This window comes from Nannospalax galili, unplaced genomic scaffold, assembly GCF_000622305.1.
Source record: "Nannospalax galili isolate Female #2095 unplaced genomic scaffold, S.galili_v1.0 scaffold355, whole genome shotgun sequence".
Taxonomy (NCBI): Eukaryota; Metazoa; Chordata; class Mammalia; order Rodentia; family Spalacidae; genus Nannospalax; species Nannospalax galili.
In genome coordinates this window covers 2,147,193-2,164,974 of record NW_008336848.1, presented here as the reverse complement: position 1 = coordinate 2,164,974, position 17,782 = coordinate 2,147,193, and the positions used below count along the sequence as shown (strand labels likewise).

Here is a 17,782-nt window from a genome sequence, read left to right as displayed (position 1 = left end):
AAATCAGCCGAGTTTAAATAAGCACAGCATAGTGATGGATAGGAAGTTAGACTTCTGTTCCAATGTATTTACATCTCTCTCCCGACACTCTTTTGAACACTAATACAACAGGAGTTATGTGTTTGTATTATGTGGGGGTTCACCCACATGGAGTAGACTCAGAATAGACAGCAATAAGAATTTGAAAGAGAAATTCACTTTGAAGAACAGAATGATATACTTCCCAAGTTTACAACTGTTATTCTTCTAGACACAGCTGCAGCCATAGGAGAGTTATTGACCTTAAAACAGATGTATAGCATAATCTTAAAATTTCATCTTAGTCTCGTGTCCATCCACTAAATGCCTTAAATACACTATATAGGTCAGAGATCTGTTTAACTGTTTACTCAGTGATGGGAATACAACCCAGGGCCTCCTGCATGCTAGACATTCTCTACCACAAAACCATGTGCTCAGCTCAACTTTTCCATTTTTAAAAGGCTTATTTGAGCATATGTTCCTATATTATGGGGTTTTCGTCCTCCCCAAATCATCTTTATTGAAGCATTACTTACATATATAAGAAAATTCTGGGACGGGAGAGATGTCTCGGCAGTTAAGAGCACTGGCTGCTCTTGCAGAGGACCTACATGGCAGCTAACAACCATCTGTAACTCCAGTTCCAGGGAATCCAACGCCCTCTTCTGACCTCTACGGGCATTGCACAACATGGCTACACTTATATACATGCAGGCAATACACCCATACACATAAAATAAAAATGATAAATAATAATAAAAAAGAGAAAATTCCGTGACATTTAATGCCAAATTTAATGATTTTGCAAAATCTACATGGTCTAGTACCCATCACCTCAGTTGAGACACAAGCATCAATTCCCAACCTCCTGCCTTCCACAACCACTGATCTGCTTTCTGTTATAGAGCTGCCACTTTTCCAGGTTTTCCTACAATGTTATCACTATATAGCAAGTACTTTTGTGTATGGCTTTTTTGTTGCTGTTGGCATTGTGCTTTTGAGGTCTTGCACACTGTTGCATTTATCAACAGTTACACCTGGTCATTGTCGACTGTGTCTTAATGTTTGCATAAGTCACAAACTGTTTATCCATCAATTCAGCTGCTAATTCTCCATTTGTTTCTAATTTTGTCTGTTCTTAATAAAACTGTTATGAAAACTGAATACAAAATTTATATTTCTCTTGTATAAGACACCTAAGAATAAGAAACTATGGTTTTAATACTGAGAAATATTTGTTTTCAAATTATCAATAAGAATTGCAAATAGTTACTTGTCTTATTTCATAATAAAATTTATTAGTTGGATCTGTTGTTACATACATTGAGGAATTTTCACATTTTCAATCCTAAAAGAGCCAAACACAATCACATACATCCCAAAAATTCCAAGATAATGTTTAAATATGTATGAGACACTGCTCCTTACAAATTAAATTCAAATAAAACAATGCATTCAAACTATTATATAGACAAAGAAACAATACATTAAGAATTCTGTTGTGACTTTTAAGAGAAACAAGAATTGAACAATCTCTAATTTGAAAAGTAGGACAATTTCCATCAGTCTATTTTCAAACGAAGAAAGTATAAAATGCCTATAAAATGTCAGACTAGCTCCATTTTCTTTAATGAAAGAAGGAATCATTTCTCATTTCATTTTCCAAATGAAAAACATTCCCTAAATCCACATCTTATAATTATGTTCAGTCTAAACTTCCATAGAAAAATGAACGTGTGAAATACAAAACTGTAAGTATCAGAATCCAGGGCTATAAGCTTTCATTTTCAAAAGTGTATAGAATCCCAACATTAACAAGTTATGATTCCACAAAAATCAAAATTCTCACTTAGATGTCCCTTTTGTAAATAAAAATAATGTCACAGTAATAAACCATGTCACTGAATTATAACATAAGAATTGACTAAAAAAAATTTCAAGAGCTCCTAAATATCAATCATTATAAAAAATGAATATTTTATAATATTCTGGTCTATAGAGAAAGACGTATGAAAATAATATCAAAGAGACTTCAGGAATCACAAAGGAAAACTTGTCCATTTGAGTTGCATTCTAAAGTTAGTAAGAAAGTCAACCTGACTGAACTAATGAAGATAAAATGTGTCCCCTGGTATACTTCTGTGGCAAAAACTAAAACTTTAAGAAACACAAATAAGATGAAGAGTTTCCAGGTACATATTATAGTACTTACATTCCCTTAACATCTGGAAACTCAGCATCAAATTTTGTAAACTTGTCATAGGAAATGATTCTAAAAGTACAAATGGGTTTTACATCAATTAATTCTGACATTTTATATTGCCATGCATCACTGCCATCTCACCCTAGCAGTAACAAGACCTAAAACACTCTACCACCTGCCACAGAGGTGGTGCCCTGGTAGAGAACGCTAGAGCACTAAGGCAACAGAGGACTGACTGACACAGTGGCAACAGTGCCTACCAGGGGAGGAGGACACATGCCTGTACCTACGGGGCCCAGCGCAACACCCCGCCACCATCAATGCACCCAGTCCCTTGGATTCCGTAGAACTTTCAGAATTTCAGCTTCTTTGGAATTCTCTGGGGGTGAATGCATGTATTCCCATCTATGCATGTCCAAAACAAAAGCAAAACAGGAAACAGTTATAAAAATAATACCTTATATAACTATTAAAATAAATGAAAAATAAAATCATAATAAAAAAATGCCTTGACCTCTGCCTCCCTGTGCCTAATGTACCTTGTACCCACTAATAAAAAGATTTGTTACTTAAGAAATAAAACTTAATAATTTTAAGCATATTTGGATTAATATGAAGATCCCAAAGCAAAAATATTATTATTATAAGGGATTCAAAACTTACAGACCCTCAGATGAACTATGAGCAGATGTTAGCTTAATTCTTATGCATAGCTCTTTCCAAAGAGAAAGCACATGAGCACCATCAATCCTGCCCTCCTCAGGGACCACTTCTCACTCCTTGTGTTCTCACACCCAAAGCTGGGCTTTCATCCTGTCACCCCTCACAAAGTCCGACTGGATGTGCCTTATTTGCCCACAATTTTCTTATAAAATCAGCAAAATAAAAACCAATGAAGTCACTAAATGTAGGGGTACATGCCTTTAATCCTAGTACTTGGAAAGCAAAGAGGCAGGTGGATCTCTGTGAGATCAAGGTCAGCCTGGTCTATGTAATGAGTTCCAATTCAGCTGGGGATACAGGGAGACCCCGGACTCAGAAAACAAAACAAAACAAAAACAACAATGAAGTCTTAGGTAAGGTACTATCAGGGTTACCACACATATTTTAAAGAGCATTAGGGCTTGGTTGTGAGTGGATAAACTACTACGATGAATTGTCTCCTTACCGGGCTGTTAGAGGTAAAGACATCAAGATGCTTTCAATCCTGGATCCTGGAGTGAAGAGGCCAAACTTTGTGCCCCGATCGTACAGCAAATTAAATTCTACGTACCTGTCAGATATCAAAACACAGAAAAGGCTTGCTGAATGAAATCTTTCAGAAATCCATAATAAACATTTAAAAGGGAGTTCTCTCCCAGGCCCTGTCCTCTAAAGCTAGCACATAGAGCCTGCTTAGAGTTCGGTGAGCTTTCTCCATCTGGAAAGCAGAAATAAAAGGGTATTCTGCCCATAGAACAATGGAATACAGATTCTGCCCCAATACAGAGCAATTACAAAGCAAGGAGGTTATGTTTTCCTCATGAATAAACAGGATGAACACAAAGCTGGGTCTAAAAATGCACAACAATTAAGAAAAAGAAATGGCATTTTCTCAGGGTAACACAGATCCTCTGCTTCTCACCAGAGCCTGAGACATTTCAGAGTGGAGGGTTTGATTTCACTGTAACTCACAATACTGTGACTAGGAGCGCAGTGTCTGTAACAAAAGGACAGGCACCACTAAGAGCAGTCTGTTAATGACGTTACTATTCCTTATATCTTTCTCCTTCCTAAAGCAGCTCACAGCATTAATGTGCGATGGTATAATTCATTCCTCCTCTAGATTTACATGAAAGGTGTTTTTTGTTTTTTTAGTGCAGGACTTAGTTTTATTTATTTTAAAAAATGAGTTATATTTGAGGAGGAGGCATAAAAATTTACATCATGTTAATTAGTAGAGGTGATAAACATTACCATTGAAATCTACCCGATGACTTTATAGTCATACACAGGTGCCAAGGATCCAAGTGCAACCGACTATGACTAGTAATAATCAGATACATATTTATTTACCTTTTTATGAAAATATTTTTGGCAACCGAAGCTGGTTCAATGTATTAACTTGTCCAAGTTTTCCACTGTCAGGGCAACAGATGTGAACTTCATCTAGCTTGAACATAGAACACAGAAGAGCCTCTTCCATTTCAAAACTATAATTTCTAGCCCCCTAAAGAATTCCAATGATTCATGAAAATGAAGGTTTCTATAGTCTCCCTTTCAGGTCACTTCATAACTCATTCAGTAACTAGTCCTAACTTCCCTCAGACATTCCTCTTTTGTACAGGGGTTACTGTCTTTAAGACCACCTAGAGCAAAACATTCTCTATACCCTACAGTACTTCAGTTTTGAAAAGGCTCATGTGGAAACCTGTCAAAGAACCTATCACAATTTAAGCAACTGTGTCCATGGATTCCTTTCTGTCTCACCCTTATTTATCACTGAGAGGCCTTCAAACTTTGATGACCATTTTATACCTCCAGCCTGTCTCAAAAGATAGTTTAAGCAAATCTTTTTAACTTATCCCTAAAACCTGGCAAAGGATTTCACCTCTCAGCCATCCTTTTCACTTGACCCTGCCTTTCTGAAACATGTTGTCCAAGAGACAGCTGGGATTTGAAGACGTTTCTCAAAAACTCTTGCACAGACAGTCTCAGAATGCTCTCTGGAGCATGCCTGTGTTCCTCTCCTGTTCGGAGATACAATGCTGCTTTCTCTACAACAGCCTCAACTCCCATGGCTTCCACTTAGATCTAACCTTTCTAAAACTTCTAAGCATCTAGCAGCTCTAACGTACCTACAAATCACAGGCTGTAAGAAACCTCTTCAATCTCACAAATGCTTATGCTGCCCTTCCCAAATATATGAAACCAAAAATTAGTTCAAAGTCTTTGGTTTCTATTTTCCTGTGAAGAAATAATGACTATGAGACAAAGTACAAGGTCTGGGAAGAGTATGTAGCAACCAACACAACAGACTAGATGACGCACAAATAAGAGACCACAAAGCCAAAAGGGACCTCAGTAACCTCTAAAAGGGAAACTCGTGGAGGGGGAGTGGAGAAGGATAGAAATATCTGTGAAGGATACTGATAATGAGTTATGAACAAGTATAAAAACTGGAGGCCAATGCTGAAAACTGAGTATTTACTATGAGGGTGGGGTTATCTTGAGCCCCAGAGTCTCCTGCCTTCTTCCAGCCAGAGATAAGGGTGACAGAAAGAGCCTCTCTTGGATGATTAGCCACATACCAAGCCATAGAGAACTAATCTAACACTCCACACATCTGCCCAACTCAAAATACACAAGACATGCAATGATATACACACAACAGAACGTACAGAATGACCTGTCATCAAATGATAATAAAAAAAAATTATTGTTGCCCTAAGAAGTGATAAAGGCTTCACTTAATTGGGATTCATAAAAATTTCCTGCTTTGCATATGAACTCTGTGCAAAAGTATAACACAGTTTTAATTAGGAATGTTTTCCCCAGGTCTAGGCTATGCCCACTATGAAGTCAGGATAGTGCCTAACCTCAAGGGACTCAAGACAACTCTAAAGAGAAAAGAAGGAAGGAATGGGAAAGGTATGTTTAAGAAATTATGGGAATGGGGGCTGGAGAGATGGCTCAGTGGTTAAAAGCACTGACTGCTCTTGCAGAGGACCCAGATTCAGTTCCCAGGACCCACATGGCACCTAACAACCATCTGTAAACTCTGTTCCAGGGGATTTCGACATTCTCCTCTGTCCTCCATGGGCATTGAATGACACAAGTACACTGACATACATGCAGGCAATACACTCATACACAAAAAATAAAAATAATAATTTTTTTAAATAAAAAATACAAAAAAAATTAATTATGGGGATGGTGGGAGGGGAGAGGTAGGAAATGCCAAGCATGCATGCCTAAAAATTTTCTAAGAGAACTCAATCATTCGCACTTCGTCAGGTTGGTATATGGGGACTAGATATCACATACAATTACTTAAAAAATGGGGGGGGGGTAAAAAAGGTAAACACAAACATTTATCTTTAAACTTGGAGTATTATTTATGTTGACCTCTTCAAGGCAAAGCTTTACCTCCGTAGTAGTACCTGAAGTTTCAGATACCTGAGAGAATTAACATAAATTAGAAAATTCATTTTACAGCCATGAAATCAAGGTGCATGTATAATTAGGATGGCCAAGAGAAACTGGTGGGGGGCTGCAGGATGGATATGTGAAGCTGATTCATAAGAACACTGGCTGAACACAACCTGTTTGGCCATCCACCTGAACTCACCAAGGATAGCACAGAGGTGGGGGCTCAGGTGAGTATGGGTAGAAAGCACACAGCTTAACCCCTTTGTAAACTAGAAAGACTAGCAGTCTTTGATCATTTCCATAGCTGGGCTCTTACAGGACCTGCTGTGTCATCTTGGACAAAGGAATTAACTCTGTAAGAACCTCTTATCATTGGTAAAATGATGGCTGCATGTATACCACAGCCTGATAGAGGGGCTATGCACAGTAATGTTCCAAAGTAAAAGTTATAAGTACAACTTATTTGTATTAAAATAACTGTCATAAAATCTTTAAGATGAAATTTTTTTCCCAAGTGTGATTCCAAATGTACAAAACAGCAAAAACCCTAAAATGATGCCTACATCTTGGGCATAAGGATGGAAGCTGTCACTGGGAAACTGAAAGAATTAAATTCAATAAGTACTTACTGTATATATGCCTACTATGAGTAGACATATAGGTGAATTAACCTTGTTATTTTAACTATTTATAGTGTTATTAAATTAATTTAAAAAATTCACCTACCTATGAAAAGAAACTAGAGCGTAGATTAAAATGACTATTACCAAGTACTTGGCCTAAACAACACAACAGCCACTTTTATTAGAGCTGCTCCACTTTTCCCAGTCATGCAAAAAAAGCGATTTATACTCCTTTCACTCACCGTCCCCTCCTGAGCTGCTGCCACATCTTCTCCTGGGGGGTGAACGAGTCATCACAGTGCTTTCTCACAATGGGAATATAGGAAGGAACCACAGCCTTTGCACATGTCTGCACTAAGTGGAACGCCTCCTCCTTGGATGGAGAGTTGAGATCATCGAAAAAGATACCCCCGATGCCCCTGCGCTCTCCACGATGCACTATATGGAAGTAGTCATCACACCTGGAACAAACAGCAGAGTAAGATCGTGGACCAAAGGGGAGGGCTAGAGAGACACGGAAACCTAAATCTACACGGGCCCTTCAGCGCAGAGCATGCTCCCTGATTATGGCATGTCTTTATGTTCTGTACAATGGAAACAGGCCAGTAGACAGATTTTCTGCAGCATTCACCCATGTAGAAAATGCTTATACCTTTATCTGCAGAGCAACCAGGCAATTTAACACACCACCATGTAAAGGATATGGAACTCTAAGAGCCTGAGTGAAAAGAGCAACAGAGGCCAACATGGCTAAGGTACTTCTCGAACCAAGTGCCCTTAGAGGCACTGCTGCAGGAAGCAGAGGATAGGAGTCTTCTAATGGTGACACCAGCCAGGACACAAGCCTCAACTCTATGCCAGCTTTTTATCACCAAAAGAGGGACACTGTAAAAGACCCTAGGTCCCTTTCGGCAATGGGAGAGTGATTCTATAGCATGCACAGCTGAGAGAAGGGCGCGCAGAAGAAAATGTGTAGACAATGCCTTCGCACATGTTCAAGCTTACCCTCTGAATCAGCACAAAAAGTTATCACTTTGTTCTTGAGTCATCTGTCCTCTGTCTACCAAAATAAGTCTCCTAAGAAACCATTTGCTAAATGCTAAACACACAGAATAGTTTGCAACTTGGAAAGAGTTGTTGTGATGATCTCTATACAGTTAAGGTTCCAAATAGAAAAATCTATTCAAGAAAAAGTTCACCTTAAATATAGTCTCAATAGTTTAAAGTCATTTGGAATAATAAGAATTCAACATCTCACCCTAGGAATAAAGAGGTTCTGATTCCTATGCATTGATTACTTTCAGTTGATATAATACACTCTAAATTACCCAGGATTTAAAATAAAATAAAGATTCTGCCACATTTTATAGATACTGAAATATTTCTAAGTACATATTTTTTGAAGACTTAACACTGGTCTTCTACTTGTGGGAAAAATAAGAAAGCAGTTCAGTCTTCACAAGCTGAAAGAGTACTTAGAGACATAATAGTTATTCTGAGTATACATGAAGTTCAGTACCTCTACTTACCATTTTTTAAATTTGGGGTAGATATCTGGCCCATGCTGGTCACAAGCCTCCTTTAGAGTACGGTGAAAATGAACAGCGTCCTCTTGGTTCAAGTACGTTGGACTGAGATCACATCCACCACCAAACCACCAGTGCTTGTTACCTACCAAAGTAAGACATCTGATTCAATGTCGCCTTGAGACTCAGCACAATGACTGGTTCTATTAGCAAGCTTCATTCAGTGGTTTAATTTATGAGATAGTTTTTAATTTAAAAGAACACTTAACTGAAATTAGCTCTGAGAGCCAGCAAAGCTGAGGGCAGGAAAAACAGAAAGTAGGAAATTAATAGACAAGTGGGTAGGAAAACAAAGTAGAGGGCAGTGAATAACAGTCCATACAGTGGCCCCAGCCGTGACTGTTAACACTGGCTATACATTAAGACCATATAGCTTAAATATTAGTATCTCAAAACACTATTTGAAAGAGCAAATTTCTGATTCAGACATGTACAGTTAATAAAAATTCTCCAGATTTCTATGGTCCCATTATTAAGAGTCACTCCTAAGCTACTGACACCCATCTACTGACCCCATAAAGGGTAAAAATACCTACTAAGGGAACAATCTGCATTTGAGACTAACTGTTCCATATGCTCACTCTGCTCAACACCAGTTACCAAATTTATGTTCATGTGTTCATGTGTGTGTGGGTATATGTATGGGTAGGTGTACACATGTGATGGTGCAAGCACTTCTCCACTTTATTCTTTTTGAGACAGGGTCTCTCACTGAACCTAGAGTTTGGTGTACTGGCTGGCTTCAGCAGTCCTCCTGTCCCTGACTCCCTGGTGCTAGAATTACAAACCCCTGCTCAGATTTTTATGTGGGTGCTGGGGATCCAAACTGAGGTTCTGATGCTTATGGTGTGTGTGTGTGTGTGTGTGTGTGTGTGTGTGTATGTATGTGTGTATTTCCCACACCCCCAAAGTCAAGCTCTCAATTTCAACTTAACCTCATACATGTCGCTTTCCTTCAGACATAACAAATATATATTTGCAAAAAGCCTTGTGTGCAATTTGGATTTGGAGTTCACTAAATCATTCTTTCTGTACTGAGGGAAATACGGGAAGTGAGAATCAGTCAATATCATTCTGCTCTTTCATGTCCAGTGCATCCTGCTAAGGACTAAGCCTTCAAATTCTTCCTGAAAATGTAATTACTCGTTCTCACTTGTTTTTTTAGTTTATTATTTTTATTTTATGTGTATGCATGTATTGCCTGCATGTAGGTTAAGTACACCCAAGTTATGGAATGCCCGCAGAGGTTAGAAGAGGCTGTCTGGATCCCCTGTGACTGGAGTTATGGACAGTTGTTAGCTGCCATGTGGGTGCTGGGATTCAAACCCGGCTCTTCTACAAGAACAACCAGTGTTCTTAACCGCTGAACCATCTCTCCAGCCCCCTCTTTCTCACTCTTAAACAGGATATTCTTTTTACTTCTTTTAATATGGACCTCGCACAATAATATTTTGCACAATTCTTGAGATGCTTACCATCGACTTCTTCTACTTCAAAGTATCTGTAGTTGAAATGCATAGTGGGTGCATGAGGATTCTTGGGGTGAATCACGGAGCTCACACCCATAGCAGTAAATGGCAATTTACCTAGAAAATAAAATGCACACTGAAACGCATTTAGCAACTGGCTTGACATAAATAACAGTACAATTTCTGAATTTGTTATCATAAACTGCTTTGTACTTTGTCTCTCAAGATACAATTTTTACAATTAAAGCATATGCACATGTTTACTGGATATGTGCATCCAGGGACTTTTCCTGAAGCAACATTTATTTTATAAATAATGCTGGTAGGAAAAAAGGGTTGGTGGTGACTATTTTCTGATTTACCATCTTTCATCTTCAGAACTTTTCCTCTACTTCTCATTTGTTTTGCTGCATCCTCAGAAAGATTCCCATGAACGACAGAAACACTCACTCCAGCCTTCTCAAAAACACGGCCGTCTTGAAGCACACAGGTGATGCCTCCACCTCCTGTTTACAGAAATAGAAAACCAGAGAATGGAGACCATTGAAAATGGAAAACAACTCTTGCATGAAGATGGTGCCATAAGGAGACATCTTCCTCCTCTAGTTCCAAAATCATCTACAGAGGTATCTAATTTTATGTGTAATAAAATTGGATAATTAGTTTAGTTTTGTGTCATAAGCTGCTGGTACTAGGCAAATTCTGAACCCATATACACATCACTAAAATAACTATTTCCTCCATGTTCTTAGGCCATCTTCTAATAAATCATTGAAGTAGTTTCTTCAAATACTACTAAAATTAATCTGTTACTCACAAAAGAGAAAGTCGATGTTACAGGCAACATTGGGTGTATTTGAATAGTGTTCTATTTTTACTGAATTTAAGAACTACATATGGCTTCAATTTTCCCCTCAATTTGCTGCTTCCCTTTTCATTTTGTTTATAGGCAAAATTTTAATGTAAATATTCAAACTCATGGGATTCAGAACTTTAAATTGAGTAAGACATATATTACTATTTAAGCGTATGAGTTTTACAGGATTTTTTTTTTATTATTCTTTAAGATACGATAGTCACCCAAAACCCATTGCTCCATGATATTTAATGTTTGACTTGTTTTATTTCTAAGAGCTTATAATAGCGTATATGTATCATAAGATAATCCAGTAAACCCCTGTACATTCCAAATGAGAAAGCTAAAGTCAAGAGAAGCAAAATATCATATCCAAAATCACACAGCTGGCAAAACTGAGTACTATTTCCAATTGCTGGCCATGTTTCTGACATTCTAAGCACTTTACATATTTTCATCTTAGTTAAATTGAGAGAGAGAGAGAGAGAGAGAGAGAGAGAGAGAGAGAATTTTTTCATCTTGTTTCATAAATGACAAAAACTAACTCCCAAAGATCACAAAGCTAACTAGTCTGGTACCTGAAATCCAAATTGTGCCCTGGTCAGCGGCCTTTACTTGACAACATTACAAGATGGAATACACCATGAAAACCAGACTAAACATCATTTAATACAGATATGGCAATATCGCAACTCAAAATCTGTTGGTGAAAAGATGCTGCTGTAGTTTCAGCTGGGAAAAAGTCAGCAATCCTTCAAGTTTGTGATCAAGATGGGAAGTGGGGATCACTGTGTAGGAAACAACTGGTCACCAATATGTGACTGTACAAGAAATGAATTTTGATATTTAGCTATTTTCACATTTGAAGGAAATGTTTTCCATTCATCCAAGAAATGTGATGGAATGCATTCTATATGGCTACTGAACATCAATTAAACATTTCTTATGCAACCTGAAAAGGAGATGGGGAGATTCTTGACACAAAGACGTAGTCTAGAAGACACTCAGCATGGAAGAGCCTGAGTTCTGTTCTAGCTCCACAGAAGGACAAGAGCAGAAGCCCTAAAAGGGGCAGATGAAATGAGGTGAAAGTCTATTGAATAACAAACTTCAAATTTGCAAGCTCAAGTTTGCTGGCTGCAAATATTCCTTAATTAGTCCAAAGAAAAGGCAATCACAGATTGCACTTATTTTGAAAAGGCCAGTCCTAGGCTGTGGGCACATCTGGGTCCACATCTGCAAGCAGAGCTAATGGTTGTCAGTGTCAGTCTTTTTAAAGGCACCCCTTCTAACTGAGCAACCCCTCTATGGATACTCCCTACTTTAACCTATCCTAATTCTGATCAATTTTCTACCTGCAATCCAGTGCCCAGCCCTTTTGATGCTTCTCCATCGCCTGGTAGGGGACGGGAGAGGGATTCCTCACCTTCCTTCCTCTCCCATCGGTCCACGGAGAAGTCGGCTACCCCGTCTACCTGTGCCAGAGCCCGACACACCTGGGCCTGGGTCTCCATGATCAGCAGCTCCATCTTTGTCTTCATGTCCTCGGGCCGCCTCCTCAGCTCATGCAGGTCAGTTACCGGCGAGGTCATGAAGGTGCTGCAGCGGCGGGCTAGGTCATCTTCATCCTCCCGCCGCCCAGGTGAGGGGCTCCGCGCCACGGAGCTCTTGGGCACCATCTCCGCCCGCTGCACGTGCCCAAAGGCGGCGGCCGCCAGCCCCGTCAGCCCCGCCAGCGCCGCGGCCAGCCCGGTGCCCAGCCAAGCACCTCCTCCAGCCGAGGGGCTATGGCCCAGCCCGCGGCAGAGCAGAGTGCCAGCCGTGCCAGGCGGGCGGCAGACACGGGCGGATGTGCCCCGCGCCGACCAGGCGCACAGCTGTCTGCAACCACCACCCCGCGCCGCGCGCCAGCAGGGGCCAGAGCCCAGTCGGCCCAGCCGCAAGGCCATCTCCTGCCTGGACTGGACAGCGCCTGCGGGGGACACACCAGGGCCCAGGGCTCCTGAGATGGCAACTCAGAATGAGGAAGCTGGAGCCGGGTAGAGCCACTGCCGGTGTGGGCCGCCGGCGGGCGAGAGCCGAGGATGCTGGGAACTGTAGTCCAGTCCTTTCTCCACCTGCAGGCGCTGGGACTGGAAGATAAGCATCCACCACGCCCACAGAGGCGGGTCATACTGGAAGTGTGCCCTCCTGCTGGAGGAGCAAAGAGGACTGTGCTGGTAAAAGGACAGATAAGCAAGGCCGTCTGGTCACGTACACCCTCCACTCTCCTGTTCACTCACCCCCTGTGAACAAAAGTAGGGCGGGAAGGACAAACAGGCAAAAATATGACACAGAGATACCCCTGACTTAATATTTCAAACAGGGCTTATAGGCTAGAGCCCTCGCTGTGGGTCTGGGGGATGTCCCTTCGCCCCAGTGCTCGACCTCTAGAGCTTCTAGAGCTTCTAGCAGTGGGACAGGGGCTGGAAAACTGCTGGCCCAAGGAGCTCTAGGGGTAGTCAGAGTATTAAGTAGTGGGCTCCGGAGAAAATCCTAGGTAAAGAAGACTGTCAGATCAAGCCCACATCAATTCTATCCTTAACAGTGCCCACTTGATGATTGAGAGAGAGAGAGGAGAGAGAGAGAAAGAGAGAAGGGAGAGAGAGAGAGAGAGAGAGAGAGAGAGAGAGAGAGAGAGAGAGAGAGAGAGATATTAAGACATGTTTAAAATTGTTTCTCCTCCTATGGGAGGGTGCTGCCACATTTTTTAAATTTTCTTTTAATTTTTTTTTATATTATGAGTGTTATTCTTGCTTTTATGTAAGTGCACCCCTGTCATGCAATGCCCACAGAGGTCAGAAGAGGGCATTGGGTCTCCTGGAACTGGAGTTACAAACGGTTATTAATCACCATGGTTGCTAGGTTTGAGATACTGGGATTCGAACCTGGGTCTTCTACCAGAATAGCCAGTGCTCTTAACCGCTGAGCCATCTCTTCAGTCCCCTGTCACATATTTCTTACATGCAATACTTCACAACTTTCCATAAGCTAGGCTAGGGAAACATCCACCCTCCAGTCCACTGCCACTGATCTCTGGTCTCTGCACAGACCTGTGCTCTGAAACCATGAGGGCAGAAGCTAGATTTGATAGGAGTTTGTTACTGTAACCATACCAAGCTCTAAGGTGTTTAGACATAAAAGTGTAACTGTCTACATATTTTATAGTTGTCAGAAGGGCTCATTTGCCCTTTAACTATCCTGGGTGATTTTAATCTGTACTAGCAAAAAATAATCTAAGTTATTGGTCATTTGTCCACAAGCTTTCTCTGGTAGCCAGAACACTGATAGAAGCCCAGTGGCAGGGTGTTGAATCAACTATTCATTCCAAAGAATCTTATCCACAATCGGATACAAACTAGCTGGATCAACATGCTTGCCCAGGCCTAGAAGCTAAGACAGTGGAAGGTGAAATGCTTCACAGAAAAGTAAAGAAACTAACTCAGGGAAGAAAAATCTTTTACTCTTAATATAGTGTAATCTGCCTGGATACCAAGTTGGAAGAGAAATTAAGAAAAGATAAAAATTATCACTCTAGGAGCAGTTGTTTGCCTCATGAATGTCTGAGATGGGGTCTGGCGAGGCCAGATAAATGAGCCTCATTAATGAAAAGTCATCCCTCTAACCCATTTCTCTGTAAGAAACTCCTCCATTGTTGCTCTGATTCTGCTAATACAAAGTTATTAACAGATAAGCCGAACAGGACATTTTGGAGACTTGGGCAGCCAAAAAAGCTAGGCCTGAGGCAAACAGTGTATTAGCTTCCAGGCTTTCCCTTTTTACAATCTCTGTTCAAATGGCTCTTTCCTCCCATCCTATGCCTCCCAAGCACAGTCCCCACCTTCAATCTAATTAATGTGCAGTGCTTAATGGAGTTCCTTAAATAGTCTGATTAATGTGAGACAAAATCATGTTCCTGGGGTCTCAAATTACCCCAAGCCAGAATGCTTGTTTTTAAGTCCTATTTGTCATTGTTGATATAAACCATTCCACTTGTAAGCAATTTCATGCATCAGAAAGCTAATGGGGACGAGTAAAAAGTTTGCAATAAACATAAGCTATGCAGTAGGGGTACTTATCTGCATTTAACTCGCTGTTCTGCACTGCATTATGACTTTATGTTCTATATGACCCCGCCAGTCAGGAAATTCTGACTAGCCTTATAATTGTTAGTTTTCAAACTCCATGTGTTTCTCAAGAGTCTTTATGAATTTTATCCTTCCTCTGTTATACATGACTGATTTTAAATCCTCATGTTAGTATATTATATATATGCATATATACATATATATCATATAGTCTTCCTTTTTAGAGTTTGAGGCAACCACTTCATCCCCCTGGTAGCTCTTCTGCCTTCTAGAAAGAAACACACACACACACACACACACACACACACACACACTTCCTAAAAATCATTAATTGTACTATATTCACCAATTCTCAGGTCGTGAAAGAGACACATAAGAAATGTCTTATTAAAGCAACTCTGATCTCTTCCTCTCAGATAGCTACAGAAAGCCAAGCTAATTAGTAACAAGGTCTTGGTAAACATATGTGCTGGCCTTGGCATGCTTCTGACCAGATTAGGAATTCTAGTGGGTAATGGGAGGAATGAAATTAGCAAGGAAGTGGATTTTTTGAGATTTTACTATTGTGCCCTAGGATTTACATTTTGAATTTTTTATCTAGTTAAAGATGTTTTATCTTCTTAAGAACTCAGTAAACAGTTGCCTTAAAACTGTGTAGGCTAGGCATGGTGGATCATTCCTAATTCCAATATTAGTGAGGCCAAGGCAGGAAGATTACTGCAAGCTTGAGGCCAATCTGGGCTATATAAGAATTCTCGGTCAGCCTGGGCTAGAGTAAGCCAGGCCCTGTTTCAAAAAAAAAGAAAAAGAAAAAGAAAAAAGAAAACTATACTCTAAATATAAAGTGCAATTTATTGTGGCTAACTTGTAATTTTAATTTTTGTGTGTGTGTGTGTGTATCACTCAAATACTCCAAGAAAATTTTATGAGACAGACTCACAGTACCTACCACTTACATCTTTTGCCTTTGCCTTCTAATTTTTTATATAGTAATATGAAGACAATGTAATCACAGTGATTGTATGACTGAGATTTTGAAAGTTCCACAAAATATCTTGCAGAGCATCTAGCTAGACAGAGGCAGGGTTCTGATGGCGTCTCTGAGCACATATATGAGTCCTGGGCTGCTTGTTTTTGGATATCTTGTTATATAAGAACAAATAATTTAGGATACCGTTTTATAACTTAAGTCTTACAGATATAGAGTCTATTCCATCCTGATATCCACTTTGATACCAATATGTAATGTCCAGAGCTGGGAAAAGAATAATGGGAGACCATGGAGACTTCCCTCTCTAGGTAAAGTTTAGGACTTGGGGAAGGGGCCTGGTGAAATTATATGATGTCATTTCTAGAAAAACTGAACTGTGTTAAACAGAATATAATACTAATGCCCACTAAAGAGAGATTATTGATGACTTGGTGGGTAAAAGCTTTTGTTGGGCAAGTCTGACATCCTGAATTTGATCCCAGAAATAGATATGATAAAAAGAGAAAACTGACTCCTAAAAGTTGTCTTCTGATCTCCACATTTGTATTATGACACACCTGTGCCTACACTCACACACATACACAAAGAAAATGTAAAAAAAGAGAGAAAATATGGAAGGTGATTCCAGAGAACCACACTGTGTATTAAAGTTAAGTAAAACTAGAGAGTTTAGAAAGCAGTTCATGGGGGTAAAAGACAGGAGACAATTGATTTAATAGATGTTACTACTACTACAGTTATTTCTTCTAGGCTGAAATACTCAAGCTGTTCCATTTGCTAAGGTTAAGGCTTTGTGACCACCCCATCTATCCCTTCAATATTAAATGCTTTCACTTAATCCTTTTATGTCATTGGCCAAACAGTAGGATGGATCATTTGGAAAGAAGACCTTGGGAATGAGGTAGTGATGTATGTGTATGTGTTCCTTCTCTTAAGCCATCAAGGATAGTGAGTCTTGGATCCTTGTTGAATAGCTGTCATCATAGAGCAATGAGAAAGGAATTCAACATTGCTCTTTTGTACTCTTCACAGCGTCTTCATGGCCCCTTCAACAACAGGTTCTAAGAAAGTAAAGTGCCCCCTCTCATGTCGTGGAACATTCATCTCATCTGATGGAATGGACCATTCTTGGAAACTACACATTTTAAGAACCTTTATCTTAAGCTGTATAATATCTTCTTGAATTTAGAAGTCAAGAATCAGTTCTCTTTGTTTTCTGCATTTACCTAGAGTAGTCTGGATGCTTGGAACCAGCTTTTTAAAGAAATATTTTTATTTACTATATTTATTTTATGTGTATGAGTGTATTCCCTGCATGTGAGTGCACCTGTGTCATGCAATGCACAGAGGTCAGAAGAGGGCGTCAGATTCCCCTGGAACTGGAGTTAAGGACGGTTCATAGCAGCCATGTGAGTGCTGGGACTCGAACCCGGGTCCTCTGCAAGAGCAGTCAGTGTTCTTAACTGCTGAGCCATCGCTCTAGCCCCACAACCGGCTTGTAAATAAAGAGATCTTGGGAATGTAGAGATGGCTCAGTGGTTAAGAGCACTGACTGCTCTTATAGAGGACCTGGGTTTGCTTTCCAGCACCCACATGGTAGCTAACAACCATCCCTAACTTCAGTTCCTGGGGAATCCAACACCCTCTTCTGGCCTCCTTGAGCATTGCACAACATGGGTGTACTTACACACATGCAGGCAACACACTCATACATATAAAATAAGAAATAAAAATATTAAAATCAAGATATTTTAAAGCTGCTGGGTTTGGTGGCA

At 40.1% G+C, this 17,782-nt stretch overlaps 1 protein-coding gene across 1 annotated transcript; it reads right to left on the bottom strand.

Annotated features, from left to right (window-relative positions):
- Positions 1-1,294: 1,294 nt before the first annotated feature.
- On the bottom strand, positions 1,295-12,966 carry Cpox (coproporphyrinogen oxidase). The gene is made up of 7 exons (XM_008831254.3): positions 12,316-12,966; positions 10,396-10,539; positions 10,040-10,150; positions 8,508-8,649; positions 7,221-7,439; positions 3,393-3,497; positions 1,295-2,629 (listed from the first exon to the last, which is right to left on the bottom strand). The coding sequence occupies exons 1-7, from the start codon at positions 12,836-12,838 to the stop codon at positions 2,542-2,544; spliced, it is 1,332 nt and encodes a 443-aa protein (XP_008829476.1). The 5' UTR covers positions 12,839-12,966; the 3' UTR covers positions 1,295-2,541.
- Between the last annotated feature and the right edge of the window lie 4,816 nt (positions 12,967-17,782).